The sequence below is a fragment of the Pelophylax lessonae genome (genome assembly GCF_965119305.1).
Source record: "Pelophylax lessonae genome assembly, chromosome: 3".
Lineage (NCBI taxonomy): Eukaryota > Metazoa > Chordata > Amphibia > Anura > Ranidae > Pelophylax > Pelophylax lessonae.
The window spans coordinates 519699054-519719401 of record NC_138770.1 but is presented as its reverse complement, the minus strand read 5'-3'; the positions used below and the strand labels follow the sequence as shown (position 1 = coordinate 519719401).

At 44.6% G+C, this 20348-nt stretch overlaps 1 protein-coding gene across 3 annotated transcripts in view; it reads right to left on the bottom strand.

The window, feature by feature from the left end:
* The window catches only part of STXBP5 (syntaxin binding protein 5), a 925152-nt gene that overhangs the window by 867128 nt on the left and 37676 nt on the right, over positions 1 to 20348 (bottom strand). For all 3 annotated transcript variants that reach the window (XM_082250146.1, XM_082250147.1, XM_082250148.1), the window contains exon 2: positions 16750 to 16847. In XM_082250146.1, the coding sequence (XP_082106272.1) occupies positions 16750 to 16847 (98 nt within the window). The remainder of the gene's footprint in view (positions 1 to 16749; positions 16848 to 20348) is intronic.

The window sequence follows — 20348 nt, the reverse complement described above, 5'->3', positions numbered from 1 at the left end:
TGCTCACTCTGCAGAAAGAACAAGCTTGTAATGAGCAGTACACTAAACTAGTATTTTAAGAGTAAATATAGTGGGCTTTTTTCGGCACCCAAGAAATTAGAATTTTTTAACAAACTTCATTGTAAAGACCATTAAATGATTAAACTTAGTGCAACAGCTGATTATGAAGTGCTGGGTCAAATAATAAATATACCGGTTAGGTTGAGAAGGGATAGCAGTGGAGTTTTAGAGCCGGTTCACACTGAGGCGACACGACTCCTTACTACTTCAGGGGCGACTTGTGCAGTCCTGTGCACCACAACTTCGGAGCGACTTGCAGGGACTTCACATAATGGAAGTCTATGCAAGTCACTCCGAGATCGCCCCATAGTACAGGACCCTTTTTCTAAGTCGGAGCGACTTGTGTCGCTCCTATTAGAACGGGTCCTGTAGCGGTCAATGGACCGCAAGGGAGCGCGACTTGTCAGGCTGACAAGTCGTGCTAGTGTGATCCGACTCTTAGCTCTGATTTCCACTGTCAATATTAAGAAAATAAAAATATTTACTGACAACATTGCCATGTTTTACTAATGGATAGGACTTTAAATACAGTATTACCTAGGTCACCTTCTTTTACATGTAGGAGATCTCCAAATTTTGGAGAAAGTAGTGAAAAAAAAAAAAAAAAAAAAAAAAGTTTGGACCCCTGATGAGACTTTTCCAGGGAGAAGAGGTTTTTCAGTATGTGGTAAATGCAAGGTATGAAGTTATGCCAGGAATAATGTGAGGAACCAAACATTTCAATATACATGTCATAAGTATAGGATAAATCCGTGGTTCTCAACCAGGGTTCAGTGGAACCCTAGGGTTCCTCTAGAGGTTGCTAGGGGTTCCTTGAGCAATGAGCAATTTCTGCCTATCAGATAAGTTCCCCTGACACCATTGAGCTTTTTAGCTATCTGGAAGAAGGTAATTCTTCCCAATGTCCACAAGTGTAAGGAGCATTCATCCCCCTGACCATCACACTAATGTATCATGAGTTGTAAATAGTCATTTTTAGCAGGGGCTCCCGGAGACCTGAAAATTATTTCAAGGGTTCCTCTGTGTTGAAAAGTTTGAGAAAGCCTGGGATAGATTATCTAACATGTGAGACTACACATGTAGTATATTAACCTTCCAATGCGGGTCATGGTATATAGGATGCACCAAACACTCAAAATGTGGGTAGGGGGAACAGATTCAAAAATGATGAAGGGATTTTAGGCATCATTGTGTGTCGGATCACTCTAGACGTGTCCATGCCAGGGACCCATCCTTCCTTAAGTTTTATGGTGTGGAAAGGGTCTCCCCCTCCTGGATTGATTCAAATTGGGTACAGGACCTCTCCAGGTGTGGTACAAAATAGATAATATTTTTCTACATACTGCATCCCCTTAAGGTTTGAACAGGGCTTTTTTCCTCAGAATAGGTGCAGGAACCCATCCTCAGCCAACTCCCCGCCCCCAACCCTGCCCCTATTCCCGCCATTCCTCGGGAAAGAGAAGTATTGCCAAATAAATAATGGGTGTATTCAAGGCTCACCTCCTCCCCATCCACTGCTCATCCTCTCCCCACCATGCACAGCCCACCTTCTCTACTCTCATCCACAGCTCACCCTCTCCCCCAGTCCACAGCTCACCTCCCCATCCACAGCTAACCTCCATAGCTTAGGCTCCGTTCACATGTCAGCGTATGGATCGCAGGCAGAACCGCCGCGGTTCCGCCCCCGATACGGAGATTATTGCAAATCGCGGGACGCCTGTGCGTTGCCCGTTGATTTGCAATAGCCCCCCAAACGCTGAGCGATGTTGCCGCGATTTCCGCCTGCCGAATCGCGGTAACATCGCGCAAAAAAAAATTGCGGGACGCAATACGCTCCAAAGAAGCTCTTGTACTTTTTTGGGCGTAATGCGTCCCGCGATTTTTTTTTTGCGCGATGTTACCGCGATTCGGCAGGCGGAAATTGCAGCAACATCGCTCAGCGTTTGGGGGGCTATTGCAAATCAACAGGCAACGCACAGGCGTGCCGCGATTTGCAATAATCTCCGGATCGCGGGCAGAACTGCGGCGGTTCTGCCCGCGATCCATACGCTGACATGTGAACGGAGCCTTACTCTCCCAGTCCACAATCACCTCTGCTCCCTATTCACAGTTTCTTTCCCCCCCCCCTCCACATTTCAATTCTGCATCCCCATCTACAGCTCACCCAATCCACAGCTCTAAACCCCCACATCCCCTTATCTTTCAGCTCTGCAATCCCAAGACCAACCCCCAGCGTTCTTAACCCTGTCGGTGCGTCAGCTCCGTGACGTGCTGACATCACCGCGGGGTCCCTTCTCTCTGGTAAGCAGGTTTTGTGTGGTGGCGGAAGTTCACTTTATCAACTCAATGATTATAATTGGACTTTCAAAAAAAAAAAAAAAAAAAAAAAAAAAAAAGTCACTATATGTGGACTATTAATGTTTATGTTTTTTAATCAATTTTTTTAATCACTAGTTGTCACGTTTGTCAAATTTTTTTTTTTTTTATTCACATTTAGCACAACTAATTTTTGCTTATGTTTGTACAGCGTATATCTCACTTTGAAGTGGCAGCTTTTGATTGGTTTATTTAATAATTGAGGGGTTTAATGAGAATAGATGGACAAATTGGGAATATAATTGGGAATTGAGGAGATAATGAGCTAGATGGACAAATGCCCGACTGAGTACTGCACTCATGTATTAGAAACAAACGGCCTTTAATGGATGAGGAGGAGGAGGAGGAGGATGATGATGAGGAGGAATAGTTAAGTCGGAATGCCGTGCCGTGTAACCACCCCCTGTGATGAAGTCGGATATGACAAAACCGGTGGGGCGTAGTTACGCAGCAACCGGTTGTGTTGTGCTAAAACGTCAGTGGTGAGGTTTGAACAGTGGTCAAACCAACGTGGAGGTGGGGAGATTACTATAGGACCACTACTGGACTGCCTTTTATGCTGACCATACAATAGCCGAAAAATCGTTTGAATAATAAATACTCAGTCGTGAGAGCAAACTTTTGTGCCATCATGTAATGACCGAATTTTGATCGATAAATTGTTCAATGGACATTAATGAATTTGTTTTTCGTTACTTTTGTCACATTTACCTAGTGCAAACAGTTCGGACGAGAAACACATTAACCTTTCAATTTACCAATCGTTGGAATTTTCCAAACTGTTCCTTCAATTTTTCAGCTCTGAAAAGTTAAGTGATTTTCTATTTGTGTCCAGTAACTGGACGAATAATGAACGAACGGCCCAAATTACAGATTTTCTAACAATTTTTCAGGTAGTGTATGGCCAGCATTATTCACAATGCTTGTTTTAAAAAATGGATTTTGTAAAATCTTACCGTAAAATCCTTTTCTCTTAGCTCATCGACAGACGTAGTCCTCGGTGATACACCACCTTCGGGTTATGTTACCTCCGCAGGAGCAGGACTAGACAGGAAATTAAAAAGCTCTGGCCACACCCTAGGGGCAGTCCCAGAGGGTATATCCTCTCTCTCTCTGCCTCAGCAAATCAGTTATGTGAAAAAGCAGTGCTTAGAGAATTTAACCCAACCCAACTCCAAAACAGAGGGGCGGGGACTACGTCTGTCGATGAGCTAAGAGAAAAGGATTTTACGGTAAGATTTTACAAAAATCCATTTTTCTCTAGCGCTCATCGACAGACGTAGTCCTCGGTGATACACCACCTTCGGGACGTCCCAGAGCAGTATCACAACTGAGGGGTGGGAAAATGGAAATCAATCCCAATCTAGAAGGCCCAACCGGTGCCAACTAGAAGTTTACAATGCTCATCCTTAATGATGAGACTCAACCAAAAAAAAGAGAAAACAATTTTTTTTTTTTTTTTTCCAAACAGAAAAAAACCCTCGAGGTAGACCACCGGTCTCCTCAAATTGCGGCCTGCAAAACCTTGCGGCCAAATGAGGCATCCGCCGATGCCGTCACATCAATTTTATAGAATTTTGTAAAGGTATGTACCGACGACCAGGTGGCCGCCTTACATACCTGGACCACTGACGCCTGATGGCGAAAGGCCCAGGAAGTACTGAGCGCTCGAGTGGAGTGCGCCCCAACAGGGAACGGAGGACTCTGACCCTTAATAGAATAAGCCTGTACCACCGTTTGTCTAATCCATTTGGCAATGGTCGCGGCAGATGCAGGCAAACCCTTTCTGGGGCCATCCGTGATCACAAAAAGTGAATCCGTCTTACGGAATGATTCCGTAGCTTTCAGGTATACCCTGATTGCCCCGAACCACATCTAAGGAATGCAACGCATGTTCCCGATGATGCTTGGGCTGAGGACACAAGGAAGGTAGTACAATATCTTCATTCAGATGAAAATCTGAAACCACCTTGGGAAGAAAAGATGGCTTAGGATGAAGTACTACCTTATCCCTATGAATCACTAGGTATGGTGACTGGCATGATAATGCAGCCAGTTCTGACACCCTGCGAGCAGAAGTAATAGCCACCAAGAAGGCCACCTTCTGGGATAGAGTAAGCAAGGGAATCTCCCTGATGTTTTCAAAGGGAGGTTTCTGTAGAACCGACAAAACCAAATTAAGATCCCAGGGCGGTAAGGGCGCGCGGACTGGAGGAGCCAGGTGCCGCACCCCCTGGATGAAATTCCGCACCAAGGATTTGGTAGCTAAAGGCTTCTGAAAGAAGATTGCTAATGCTGAAACTTGACCCTTGATGGTGCTCAAGGCTAGCTTCTGCTCAACCCCTTGTTGCAAAAAGGCCAATATTCGAGACACCGAATAGGTACGTGGAGGAAATCCTAAAGATTCGCACCACGCAATATAAGTCTTCCATGTGCGATAATAGACTTTGCTGGAAGTCGCTTTCCTTGCTTTAATAAGGGTAGGAATGACTGAAGTAGACAAACCTCTGTCCTTCAGTACTTGGGTCTCAATGGCCAGGCCATTAAAACCAGCGACTGTAAAGCACGAAGGTAAATTGGTCCTTGAGACCACAGACACTCCCTGAGACGAAGTTCCCACGGAACGTCTGCGACTAACATGTTCAAGTCGGCCAGGCCGGCTTGAGGAGGCCAGCCTAGAATTTCTAGGACCACTGGCGCTGATTGGATCTGAACCAGGCGTCCCTAGAGGTATCTGGCCCCGACCATCCGAGAAAGTCTGGTCGTTTTCTGTTCCCACACATTTATCAGATACCTGATTGCTATCAGGAAGGGTGATCTTTTCTGGTTGAACCTCAGGGACCGAAGTCACCCGACTAGAGGCTACTTGGCCTATCTGGTCAACCAGATCCGATTCCTGTGAGGTATCGGGACTAATCTTAGGAAAAGGTAAAGGAAAAGATCTTTTCAGGGAACGGTAACTACCGCTTCCTGTGGTACTTAAATGTTGGAAGGGAAGAATCGCACCGGTAGTAGTGGTTGATGCTCGATCTAATGTCCTGAATACCGGTGAAAACGTCCCCCCACCCTGAAACCGGGTGGGGGCGCACCTTCAGGCTGTGTACTCCTTTGCTTCGGGTTTGGCTGGGTTGGTCCCCTTCTTGAACCCTCCTGGAGGAGTCTTGCCTTTCCCGCTAGTACCAGCCGGGCGCCCTTTATGGGCGGTAAAGAAAGGTCCTCGCTTGTTGCGAGGTCCCTTAGCTTTTGCAGCCTGTGGCAAAAAAGTGCTCTTGCCCCCAGTGGCATCCTTAATGATTTCATCTAGGTTGGCTCCAAATAGACGATTCCCCTGAAAGGGGAGATTGGTCAAGGTCTTTTTGGAACCTAGGTCAGCTGACCAGCATTTTAACCACAGCACACGTCTGAGGATCACTGCTAACTTAGATGCATGCCCTAATAGGGGAGTAGTGTCCAAGGCTGCGTCACAGATAAACCGTAGCCCTTGTATGATCTGTTCCATCAAATCAGATGTCTCCTGGGGAATATCTTTTCCCCTAAGATCTTGGCGTACCATTTTCGCCCATTCCGTAAGTGTCTGGGAAACTAGACCAATAACGATTACTGGTCTAAATGCTGACCCTATCAGAGAAAAGATAGTGCGGGACTCTGCTTCTATCTTTCGATCCACCGGATCCTTAAAGGACGAAGTGTCCTCCACTGGAATAACCGTGGCTTTATTCAGCCTGGAAATAGGCGGATCCACGACTGGTGGTACCGTCCATTTCTTAATGATGGATTCCTCAAACGGATAGCGTCTAGCAATACGCTTGGAAATAGTAAAGGTACGTTTAGAATGCTCCCATTCTCCTTTAATCTGATTACCAAAACATTTAGGTACAGGAAAAGCCTTCGCCGTCTTGATGGGCTTATTAGTCCCAAAAGGCCTCTCTGTTTCAGTTGCCTCTGCCGGTAAAGCCTCAAGTTTTAAGGTTTCTTGCACTGCCACAACTAGTGCGTCCACCAATGCTTCTTCCTGAATTATAGCAAGAGAAGAAGCGTCCTCCTCACTGTCTGAGGGGGCTTTACCTGGGATAACAGCCCTTGCAGAGGAACCTGCAACTGCCGTGACCATCTCTGAATCTGAGTCAGAGGTGTCAGATGGTATAGGGGTAGGCGGGGGTCGCTTCCTTGACCCCCGTCCCTGACAGGCCGCCTCCACCCGAGCCACCATAGACTCCAAAATTGCTGTAAATGACTCTATACTCTGTGCACCGGCGGGTCCCGAGGCCCCCTCGAGGGAAACAGGTGGGGGAATATGTGTGGCAGGGTCCATAATAACTCCAGTTACTTCCTGGATAATATAATTCAAAAGTAAAGAAAAAAACTTTTTTTTTTTTTTTTTTCTTTTCTGACCCCCAGCGCCACAAAAAGCCCCTTAGTGTTACCTGCTTAGGGATCCCTATCGATCGAGAGAGAGAGAGATAGACCCCCAGGCTCACCACTTGATGCTCAGAGTTAAACTGCAACAGCTTACAGCGCTGTCTTGACAAACAGGAAGTCTCTTGGCTGGCTGCCCAGGAAGAAAGGAGGCGGCTCCGCCCCTCTGCACGCCTTCCGGCGCCTCCCCCAAGCTCCACGAGGTGTAGGATCACCTCAAACATGGCCGCCCCCATGCTGGAGACACGAGGCTACGCCAAAATGGCGGCTCGTGCGATCCAGCAAAAAAAATGGCGGCGGCCTAAACTGAATAGCGGTGTGCTGCAGGGCACACAACACTCTCTCTGCATGGGGATATGGCGTGGTTGGCGGTACCGGCCCTGGCGGACCGCGTGGCCGTTCGGGAGGCCTGCTATTAGCTGGAGATCTGATTTGGAAGGCAGTCTACATGTCCGTGGCTTCTGACTGGTAGGTAGCTTATACTTAACCCATAAGATTCCCAGAATGCCACAGATTACATCTTTAAAACATGTATACAATAGATTGTTAGCTCCCAAGCCAAGCCTCCTGGCTTTTGCACACATAAATCACACTCAAAGTAGGAGGATTTGTGACATGTTATAGGATAGAAAGGACTCTTTCTTACCATACAGAGAGGGGCCCGCGTTCACCACAAAACCCGTCAGGGAAAAAGGGGGAACATACTACTCACCATACCGGAACCAGGCGGGCACCAACTCCTGACAGTACCCCTCTCCACCGGGGCGGGAGGGCTGTCGACCGATACGGACGCCGTGACTCATGGTCTTTGGCGTTTCGGCGAGACGTTTAACTCGCGTGGACAGTCCTTTAATGGGACTTTGTCGCGGCCGACCCAGCGCGGAGCTATGGCCTGCACGCGCTCGTAGGCTGAACTGGGGTGACCACCGGATCTCAACATCCAGCCCGTCGCCCAGTTCAGCTTTCTTGCTTGAAGATCTCACAGGAACACTGGAGAAAAAAGCTGTCTAAAAAAAAATCCTTTAAGAAAAAATTCTTGCCAGGACCTAAGATCCCAGCAAGGTGTCTAGGTCCTTACTCCTAACTAGACAGAAAATAACTGATTTGCTGAGGCAGAGAGAGAGAGAGGATATACCCTCTGGGACTGCCCCTAGGGTGTGGCCAGAGCTTTTTAATTTCCTGTCTAGTCCTGCTCCTGCGGAGGTAACATAACCCGAAGGTGGTGTATCACCGAGGACTACGTCTGTCGATGAGCGCTAGAGAAATGTGAGTGGATAGCTTTTAACCAAATTTTCTGGTGTTTAAAGTAGGGATCGACCGATTATCGGCAAAGCCGATTATTGGAGGGCCGATATATCTGTATCGGCCCCAGAACTGGCCGATATTCAAAATATTGCTCATGTAAGGGTAAAATGATGTCACATAGCATAATTCCGTTTACAAATGTTATTGAATATGCCACTCACATATGTACAAATTAAAGATATAAGCAAGTCCACATTAGCAGATCGGTATCTCTCATCCACTTGCCGTTAAGTGATACCCAGGTGACACCGCTGCGTTCGGCATCCACTCAATACTGCTCTGTCTCTCATCCGCTCCATCTCCCACCCACCCGATACCGATTCGTCTCTCACCCACTTGCCGTAAGTGACACCCGGGCGATACCGCTCTGTCCGGCATACGATCTCGGAAAAACCGATATCGGTTGATCCCTAGTTTGAAGGAATATACTAGTGGAGGCTGTTTCTATGTATATTTGTTGACAGCTAATGTTACAAGGAAGGTGGAGGGGAGATTCAGATTCTTTCTAAAGGAGACATAACATCTGTTTAAGCACTGTTGCCTGCTTATGAGAATGGGTTGCAATTTGTTCTAGAGAGTGTTATTCCTAAGGAAGAAAGACACACATCACTTTGAGGTTGGATTCAAGGTGCCAAGTTGCTTACAAAATTTCACACTGGTGTGTGACACTTAGAGCTCTATTTTTTTTTTTTTTTTTGAAGATTTGTTTGCACTACTGTGGAATATTGTTGGCATACTACCAATGATGGTTTTTACTTTTATATAAAATATACTGCATTTTCACATGGTAACCCTGTAGCTGACTGATGGGTACATCCATCCACAGCAAAAATATAATGTTCTATGAGATAAATGTTCAGATATAGCAAATGCGTCTGAGTGGTTGGAGTGATCCAAAACATACCAAAGACCAAATAATATCTATGGTGGGTGACCTGTGCAGGGTTGTTGCTGCCTCCCAGACCTCTATATTTTTAATACTGGCTGAGTGAATATGTATTGCGTTGAACTGATGAACACTGTGTATATTATATATATATATATATATATATTATATATATGTATGAATGAATGAATGAATGAATGAATGAATTTCCACCATCTCCCCCTAAGGAAGATCGTGTGTAACTGAAATGTGTTGGGGCTAAAAATCTACCGTGACTGTCTATTAGGCATCCATCATGTAACATATCACAGAACATAATGTAACTTCACCCACTTTGTACCTGTACTTACTTGCTCACTAGCCAGTGAATCAATTTTTAGTTTTTTTTTTCCCCATGCATTATTGGTTCATTTTGATGGATGGGCTTACCTATTGGTCATCTACAGGGTTAAGCCTGGTTCAAAACAGAATATATTTTTCCATTCAACCCAGCAGGCTGAATGAAAAAAAAAAAGACAGTTTGCCGTTCTAACCCAGGAGAGGTTAGTGTTCTGACAGGTGGACTGCCCCCAACTAGAACACAATGATCAGCATTTACATCCATTGGACTGCAAATGCTGATCGGATGTTTGTTATCCAACAGGTCTCTTCCTCAAAAGCTGGTCGTTAGACAGCTGTGTACACTGACTGTATGTTGGCCAGTTTAACAGATACCTGGCCATGTGTAGAGAGCTTTACAGTGTGATGTGCAGTTTATTTTATGTACTGTGATATCACCAACTGCCCATCTTTAACCCAACACTTCATGATCAGCAATTGCACTACTTTTAATCATTTTACGGTCTTTGAAATAAAGTTTGTAAAACATTAATTATCCTGGAGTCTCTTTGGTGCCTAAAAAGTATATTTATATACATACATATATACACATACACTAGGGCTGAACGATAGTCAATATGATATCGACTATCGTTCTGCGGGCGTGGGCAATATTCATATTATGAAGACACAATATTTAGTATAGGCAGGGAGGCAGGGAGAAGTCGGGACTCGGCGGGGGGAGGACGACTCACAGTGATTACATCCGTCCCATGTTCCGTGAAGCTCCATTCTCTGCCCATAGATAACCTCCGCACACCGGGGGGCAGTGTGGGGGATGTAGTTCTTCGCTCCCCTGTTCCTCCGCTGGTTGGCGCCTACAAAGACTACATCTCCCGGCATCCCTTGCGCCTTATCAGCTGCCCCTGCACAAAGACAGACAGCTCCAGCGGTGTCCTATCACACTGGAGGGGGATGATGTCACCTGCAGGCTGCAGCACGCAGAGACAGTTCAAATAGATCTCCGCGTATGAGGAGCCCGGGCAGGATTCATGAGGGACCCGGCATGCTCAGGTGAGAGAGACCCTCCCTATGCTAGGAATGGCTGTGCTGGAGAACACGGACAGTACACACTGCAGGGGATGCTGGGGAGACACTCAACCAGCTTATGGGCGTGACAGCTATGTGGGGAGACTGCTAATACTCGGTGCGGGGTGCATGGAGGGTGTTCCATTGAGAAGAGCAGCTTGCTGGGTGGCTGGAGCCTCCCATTGATCTGCAGTCACTGGTCTCACTGGACACAATGGGGGCAACTAATGCCTTCCTTTCATACTGTCATCCCACTGGAAGCATGGCCCAGAAGGCTGTGCTGCTGCCTGCATGTCCTGCTGTAATACTTCATGATTTCTATCCATTCTCAATATCGCAATATATTTTTTTTCCAATATCGTGCAGGCCTAATATACGCACTATATATATATATATATATATATATATATATATATATATATATATATATATATATATATACATACATACACACACACACACACACACACACATACACATACATACACACACACACACACACACTTTTGTCCACTTTAATGGACAGTGCCTCTAGTATATGTGCTTATTTTACAACCAATTCTAGAGTCCCAGAAGACAAACTTGGTAAAAAAAACATTAACAGTTTTGGCTGTATATGGACCTACTGCCCTAGCCAAACACCCAACAGTACATCCTGGTCATAAAGACCATTTCCAGTCATGGTCATTTGTCACCCAGACCCTGTACTTTCCTGTTACATACAAAATAAAATTGCTAACTTTGCATCCAACAATGTATAGCCCACTTCCTGAAATGTTCTAAAGCACATTTCTCAGTACTTGCACTTAAGCTCGTTTGCAGGGCCTTAATGCTTTCATCAGGAGGATTGCGTCACTGAATTCTACAGAAAACCATGACTCAAGTTCTTCCCCTCCCAAATCACATTACTTACTCTCTGCACATACAGTATGTAGTAAACTATAAAATTACCTTATTGTGTGCAATATACGCAATGAGAATATACTTGACATCTTTGTTGATGGATCATAGTGTTAAACTTTCTATCAATTGCCCTTAACCAGACAGTGGATTTATCTGCAAGCTAGACCCATCACTATTACCTTGGTAAAAGTGCTCCCTAGGAAAAAAGAAGTGGAAAAATTGGCCTACTTACTGGGTATACAGGCAGCAAAAGAACATTAATATGGGTTCTAAATCTTATATACTCTCCAAAACAAAGTTCTAAAAAAGTCCAGCTATACATTTAATTTCCTGCAGCCATCACATCATGCTGCTTGTTATCTTTTTTAGCCAGAAAACTCATGTGCCACTTTCTCTATGGCCAGGCTCTTCTGGGGGGCATATTGAAGGGTTTGATATTGGGCTGGAAGTTTAGAGTTGTAAAAGGCAGAAGGTTTTTTGATGTTCGTACATTCTATGCATTACCATAAAAAGCCTTCTGTGTGTCGCAACCGCCCCAGCACCCCCTAATACTTACAAGAGCCCCATCTCCATCCAGTGATGTCCACAAGTCACTCGGCTGTCCGGGACTCCTCCTGACTGGCCGAGAAAACAGCAGCAGCACCATTGGCCCGCTGCTGTCAAAGTCAGTTAGTCAATCAGGAGAGAAAGGGGGCGGGGCCCGAACAGCAGCACCGTGTCTGAATGGACACATGGAGCTGCAGATCGGCTTGGGTGCCTCCATAGCAAGCTGCTTGCTGTGGGGGCACTCAACAGGAGGGAGGAGCAAGGAGCTGCAAAGAAGGACCTGAGAGGAGGATCCGGCCTGCTCTGTACAAAAACAACTGCACAGAGCAGGTAAATAAATCATGTTTGTTATTTTAAATAAAAAAAAAAATGTAGTACAGCAGGACTCTGGGTTCTTACTGCAGCCAACATTCGAGGGCAAGAAATACCTGAAGTGTATCCATTTTACACGTGCAAGACCTTGTTCACACAGGGAATGTCAACGAGTACACCCATGCAAGGGCCGTCTTTGCCAGCACAAGATAACCAGGTATTCCCTGCATCTACATGTAGGTAGTCACATTCATATTAATTGGGACACAGTGGCTGGTCTCAATTTGACATCCCTGCAGGTGCGTGCCTTTCAATGCAGACAATGTGCATTCAGAGACATGCACCTGCATGGATGTCATATTGGTTCCAGCAGCAGTCTGTGGAGCCTCCAACTCCCAACTGACATGAATGGGACTCTGTACACAGGATGCATGTGCAGGCAAAGATGACTGTCATGCAGGTCTATGCATTAACATGCCTTGTGGAAACGAGGCCTTATAAAAATAGTAAATGTGAATCAAATGATTCACATGCATGAACATGTTGGCAGCATGGTCTATATAGTCCTTATTAGGTGGTACTTTGCAAGCAACTTGGAATGAATTAGTGAAATCCAGTCTGTAGGCAACCAAGATACAGGCAAATTAAAACATGCAAAATGTTACCAAATTGTGTGTTTAGTTCAATTTAATCATGTCACTTCACAAAGTTTTAATGTGCATTTCTGAATGATCGGCTTTCTACTGCAGCTATTTTTCCTATTCTGTTTAAGTGGAATAAAATGAGCAAAATACAAATCAGATATACACATACACACACACACACACACACACACACACACACATACATACATATATATATATATATATATATATATATATATATATATTACATATATACACACGCACACACACCGTATTTCTCCCTCTCAAATATTGACCTTTGCATTTTGTAAATTATTGTTGTGAAGCACGCCCCACCGCCCTTACTCGTTAGTTGCATAGCCATGGTCTGCCCACAGCTTCATGGGATAACGCCACACAACTCAGAAGGCAAAAGGGCCCTGATGAAAGAGGTGCACTTAGTGGAAATTTTGGTGCCGAAACTTGGCAAAAAGTGAAAATGACAAAAAAAAATAAAAATTATAATAGTTAAATTCCTATCCTGCTGCTTTAGGCTGGAAGGGCAAAGCATTTGGCCGCCACTGGCTGAAGGTTTTCTGTTGGGCAGGCCACCATTGTTTGTAAATTTCAGCTGGGTGGGTTCCTATTCCTCACTCCTACCCCTTAACCCAGGCACTTACAACCCACGCTACCTTAAAAAAACTGGCTCCTAGAAAGCAAAAAATGTAATTTACTGAATGACCAGGTTGTTCCATCAATGGATTTTTTCTTCCCTGATGGCACAGGCATATTCCAAGAGGACAATGCCAGGATTCAACGGGCTCAAATTGTGAAAGAGTGGTGACGGGAGCATGAGACCTCTTTTTCACACATGGATTGGCCACCTCATAAGCTAGAACTTAACCCCATTGAGAACCTTTGGGATGTGCTGGAGAATGCTTTGCGCAGTGGTCCGACTCTCCCATCATCAATACAAGATCTTGGTGAAAAATGAATGAAACACTGGACAGAAACAGATTTGTGACATTACAGAAGCTTATCAAAACAATGCTACAATGTATGCCTAATCAAAGCCAACAAAATATTAGAGCGTAACCTTTTTTGGTGGTGAATTTTTGGCCAGGCAGTAATATAATATATATATATATATATATATATATAATTTAAAATTTGGTATTAAAGACTAATTATAATATATATATATATATATATATATATATATATATATATTAGTCTTTAATACCAAATTTTAAATTAATATGAATTTATTGTCGGCACCTTTAGAAAAGCTCAAGAAAACGCATCCATTTAAAAATTCTATGTAGGTCTTCACACTGGTGCTTTAGGCTTTCGATGTGGTGTTAAAAAATCTTGCTTGCTGCATTTTTGATCAGTTTAAAAAAACTGCACCAAAAACACACCTGCCCATTGAAATACATTGAAAATGCAGCAAGAGCACAACACACCAACGTTACATTTTTGATGCAGTTTTTGAGTTACATGACCTGTGAAAGACCATATGCAGAGTAAAATGGCGGCAGAATTGCATGCAATTTTGGTACCTTATTCTCTATCAGCAAAATGGCGAAAACACCAGTGTCAGCTGCCGAAATTTCGGTGCATCTCTAGTTAAAAAACGATGCGATTTTGAACCTGCATAGGAAGTCTAGCAATACTTGGCACCTACAGCCTTTTGGAATGTGCAAAGTGATAGCCTTGGAGGTTGAAGGCAAAGCTGTGCTTCATCACTCTGCTAGGCAAAAATTGGAAGGAAGGTGCTGCCTGGACATAAAACAAAAAAAAACACACACACACACGTATGTGATTAAGGGACAGGAGGTAGATTGTGGCTAGCGTAGGAAATGATTAAACACACGCATTTCTTTCCCCATCCATGTCCTATTGAGGTTCCCCTTTGAAACAGACAATACAGAAGTGAAAAATGACAGGTCTTCAAAAGGGAAATTTATTCTTAGTAGTAGGACAGATTGCCTTTGGTCACATCTGAACTCTATGAAGTCTATGGGAAAGCAAACGCAGCTTAAAGGGCGCCATGTCAACAAGTGCAATTTTCCTCAGTTTGACATGTGCCCAAACACACCTCAAAGCGCAGGTCAAAAAAAACCCTTTTGACTTTAAGCACAGCATACGGCAGTTCTGAGGCTGCATTTGACCTGTATTGCACTGCAATTTTTTTTGGATGTGGCTTGCTCTAGTAAAGGTACAATGAAACTGCAAGCAAAGAAGGTCAAAATGCAGCCTTTTCATGTCAAATGTTGCATTTTCTATTTAAAAGTGGATACGTGCTTTTTAAATGGAAGGAAGCCCTTGACCAGAACACCCTTCAAAAGAGCCACTGGTCATGGGCACAGGCAGGCCTTCTTTTACAGGGCCTGGGCACAATCCAGGAAAAAAAAAAAAAAAAACGAATCTGCATGATATAAAATTCCCCCTCCTCCAAGTACCAATCTATATCAAAAAATGTCACCTCCTAGCAAAATACCCCCCCACAATATCCTTTCTCCTAGCACAATACCCCTCTATCCCCCCTCCCTGCACAAATATACTTCCCCATCCCCCCTCCAAACACAGATCCTCCTAATTTACCACACCTAGCAACCCCCCCCCCCCCCAGCCCAAATTTCCCCTCCTAGAACAATTCTTACCCTCTGGAGCCCCCCCAGGTGTCCCCCTTCCAAAACAAATCCACTCCCCCCCCAAACTCCTTAAGGCGCCCTCCCACCTCACATGATACCACAATGCCCAGGGCAGCCCTCCCTCCTGCCCACCCCTTGTCCCGGCCCTGGACTGAACTATAAAACTAGACAGACATTTTAAATACTGAAAGTATCTCCCAGATAGGTAAATAGACAAGTATCCATCACAATAATAGTTTTACAAACCCTACGGCCTACAGAAATGTAAAGGGTCAAAGCAGGGACTAAAATATACAGTATTTATCTGTCTATAACATGTACAGGTGTATAACACACACACACACACCTTAAATTTTAAGAGAAAAAAAATTCAGGAAAAACTACAATTTTAAATAAACAACTGAACAAAATAAGGGTCAGTGACCATCAATACAGCCTCACCACTGCAGCCTGATCAGAGCCCACCTGCAACCTCACCATTGCAGTCTGATCAGTGCCCACCGGCAGCCTCACCATTGCAGTCTGATCAGTGCCCACCGGCAGCCTCACCATGGAGGAGATTAGCGCCGTCAGATTACACAGAGCGGGAATCTCCTCCTTTATTTGACGGCTGCTGTTGTACAAAGTCCCACCTCCTACGATAGACAGCACATGTTCCGACATTGGACCAGTGTGCTGTCTATCATAGGAGTTGGTCCAGGAGGAGGGACTTTGTATAACAGCGGCCGCCAATTAAGCAGGAGGTCCCTGCTCTGTAATCCAGCAGCACTCATGGTCCCCCTTCGAGGCATAAATCGGCGTATAACACACACACACACACACATTTTCATTCTGTTTTCAGGGGGAAAGTGAGTGTTATACACAGATAAATCCGGTAATTTAAATCACACACAAAATGAAGGCTGTGTGTGTTAAGGGTTAGAATACGTGCTCTGTAACTATGACCACCTTCTTCTGCATGGTGTGGGTTAGGTTTGAAAATCTCAATGACCTGAAAAGATCAGCATAGGAAATGTTTAGTGCAGGATTTTAAAAAGGGGCCTGAAGTCCAAGTAAAGGCAGCCATATTGACAGTTCTCAACACCATCCCTATTCCACTCAGCTGTACTTAACACAAATAATTAAAAACCCTACTTGACCACAGAAAAAACAGACCATTTGTAAACCCACACACAAAATACCTGTCTATCAAAAAGCCATTTCTGAAGGATTTCCAAGCAGGCATGTGACTTGTTGGATGTTAATAAAAAAAGGATACAGCCTTAATGCTCCATGATTCGTTCCAATTGCAAGAATCTTCTGCACTGGATCAAATGCCATAGCGGAGGGCTCGAAGGGGAATCCATGGCGAACCGTCTAACAGATGAAAAAGAAAAAAAAAGACAAACATGAGATTAGCAATTAAAGTTCATATGACAGCAGTCTATAGATTATGAAATACTAAAAAAAAAAAAAATAAACACCACACAAATTAAAAAGTAGGCCTTTAAGTAACTTTCTAAAATTGCTAATATTATGCATGCAAACAAATCTGTTGCATATGAATTATCAATATTTCATATTATCTTGCCTAATCTGTTCCTTAGCATTGTTGGGAAATGAGGGGAGATGGTGCTACTGTGAGCCCCCGTTCACATGCAGGCGACGCTACCTCGCACCGCGACCTCCGAGGTCGCGGTGCGAGCAGCCGCCATGGACTTCATAGCAGGCATTGAAGTCTATGGCGGTCGCCTCCTGGTCGCCCCAAAGAAGCTCTGGACCCTTTTTCTAAGTCGGAGCGACTTGTGTCGCTCCTATTAGAACGGGTCCGCAGCTTCCCTATGGGAGGCGACCTACGGCGACCAGGTCGCCTTAGTGTGAACGGGGGCTAAAAGGGGAGAGTTCTTAGTTCCAACTATTTTTGTATAAAAATTGCTACTTTTAGGCCTCATGCACACTGGTCATTTAAACACTGCTCTTAGTGGTGTCTGATCTTTTTTCCGGCCTTGAAACACCCCTGCATGTAAGCCTATGTATACATGTGCACATAGTAGGCATTTAGCAGAGTTAAAAAGAGAATAAAAAAAAAAAAAAAAAAAAAAAAAAACAAAACACCACTGCGCTTTTAACCGTATTTTTGGCAGAAGAAAAAAAAAAAAAAAAAAAAATGGATAGGTCTAAACACACGTTTAAATAAATCCTCTCTGCATCTGGGCACCAAACACTATTCAAAGCAAGTTCCCCTATCCATGTCTCCATGCTTTATTTTATTGAGAAATCATTGAAAAACAGCACCCTAGCATTTCTGGTCGGGGTCATCTTGACTAAGGACAATTGATTCATGTAGCATTTACTTCCTGGAAGCTATACGCCCTAAGCTCAGGCATGCATGCAGAAGTTAGGATGAGAATTTAAAACATTAAAAGTATAACCATAGGCAAAAAAAAAACTTTTTTGGGATAGAGCAAGAGAGGGTTACAATCCGTCAGACCACCCCCCCCCCCCCCCCCCCCACATCTATGTGCCATTGCGGAGATTTCCCTTCATTGTCTCTCAAATATCCAACCAGGAAGTGAGGGGGAATCCCTGCAAATTAAGAGACTTCTTGGGGAAGCCTAGGTCATCAGAACTAATGTCCCTATTGGAAGGTATTCTCTTACTTTTCTGGGGACAACCCAAAAGTAAGGATATTCTTTTACGGTCAATGAGCATGGAAAACAAGACAAATGGGAGGAGGATGAATCTCCATAATGGGGGCACAGACGGCAAAAAAAAAAAAAAAAAAAAAAAAACACCGTCAAGCATTCTAATCCACTATCCAAAAGAAAAAAAAAAAAAAGAAAAAGAAAGTTGCCTTTAGGTATACCTTAAATTGGGTGAAGACACACTAATGCTAAGCATGTTTAGCGTTTTGTCAATGGACAGAATGAAGGATTCTACCAAATTGTACTCAAAGTACAAATATAGCACATAGGTTATTCATCCAGCGCTCGATAAGCCCATACGACGTTATAGTCTATATGTTGTAAGCCAAGTCTAAGACCCTTTAAGTGCAGATGAAAAGCTGAATTAAAACAAACTTGCAGCTACTCAGTACAGATCAGTGGGTGATCCAGCCAGCAATAAGTAGAAGAAAAAGTTAAGACGGGCGCAGTGATTAGAAAACTAGTTAGGAAGTTTGACAAAAACATAGCATCACTTACATAGAAGAATGCCTGCATGAGCTGCACAGTATATATACACACATATATATACACACACTGCACCCCTGCAACTTTGTTTTTCATTAATTATTGTTCTGGTCAATGAAATAAACACCTAAGTGCTTGACGTGCCTTATTGCATTACACGCATGCTCTTCCAAAAAATTGTTTGTACTCAAAGCAGATTTTCACAAATTTCATGTAGGGAAAAAAAAAAAAGCATAGACTGGCTTACATTCTCATGTGGGCTAAATTTGAAGGTAGGCCAAGCCTACCAAGATTTACTATAGTCCAGTGCCTTAACCAGAACACTCAGTGGGAGACATCAACAAAAAGCAAAGTTTGGGGGGGGGGGGGGGGGGACACACAGTAACCTGGCCCATGCACTACCCCACATCTATACAGAGGTCTTTGGGACACCTCTTTGCTCACTATTCCTACTTAAATATTAGGCCTGGAGTATAATTGGAGTATCGATGCATCGCGATGCGACCCTTCGCGATTCTGCATCGATTCGGGGTGCCGTCAACATGGATTAGGAAATGACGTCATCAGCAGCGGCCACGCCCATCGCGCCTGGGAGAAAAAAAGTCACAAGATCACAGCTGATTGGTGGATTAGTGCTTAATAAAAAATATAGACCACCATTGAACAGGAAGCTCTGTCTTTGTTGAGGTCTCCCCTCCTGTTAAGAAGCTTCTTATGGTTCTCCCCAGGTGAATCATCTATTTTAGGACTTGGGTGACTGATTGGGATACTAGTTGTCTCAAATTTCTAAATACTGCAAAACTGCACACACTAGAACTCACCCAGAGGTGTGTGAAACATTTCCTCTGATTGCCTAAATATATTGAGCAGCTACAACACGATTGCCATTAACCCAGGGTTCGACAATCCCCGGGCGCCAGGTTGCATTTGCGACTAGAATTAGCGACCTGGCGCCTGGGGTGCACTGCAGGAGATGTCCTGTTGCTTTGCGCCCCCCCCCGAGCGCTCGAACTATGGCATCACCCAAAAATTGAGGCCCCGGCTTTTGGGCCTTCTTCATGGAGATGCTGCCAATGGGGAACTGGCGGCCTCTTGTGGTGGCCGGGAGTATTACAACACGCAGTAACTAGCAATGCAAGGATTTTCTACTGTTTGTTTTCAATGCCCGCCCTTCTCCTTCCCAAGAGGTGGAGAGACGGAAGTTTTTGCAGTCTTCATCTGGCGCCCTTTTGTTAAAGGTAAGTGTGCAGGGAGTGTGGGTATTTGATTTTATTTTTAAATTCCATTTTACACCGCTCTCTCCTGGAAGTTTAAGGATAATGTGTTTTACATATTTATGCATTTCTGCAAAGGAGTGTTAGGGCTCTTTCACGCGGGCGTTCCGATCAGATCCGCCTGTCAGTTTTTTAGGCGGATTTGATCGGATGCCCCATTCAGCCCTATGGAGCAGCGGATGTCAGCGGTGACATGTCCACTGACACCCGCATCCGATCCTGTCCGTGAAATCCGGACGGATGGAAACCTATTCTCCATCCCTCCTGGGGATCGGATGAGAGCGGTCCGCTCTCACCCGATTCCCCATAGAGAGCAGCGGGGCTCTGACACCTCCCTCTCCGCACACAGGGCGGAGACGGAGCTGTCATCCGCCGGCTCAGGGGGATCGGCAGATCGATCCCCGCTGAGCAGA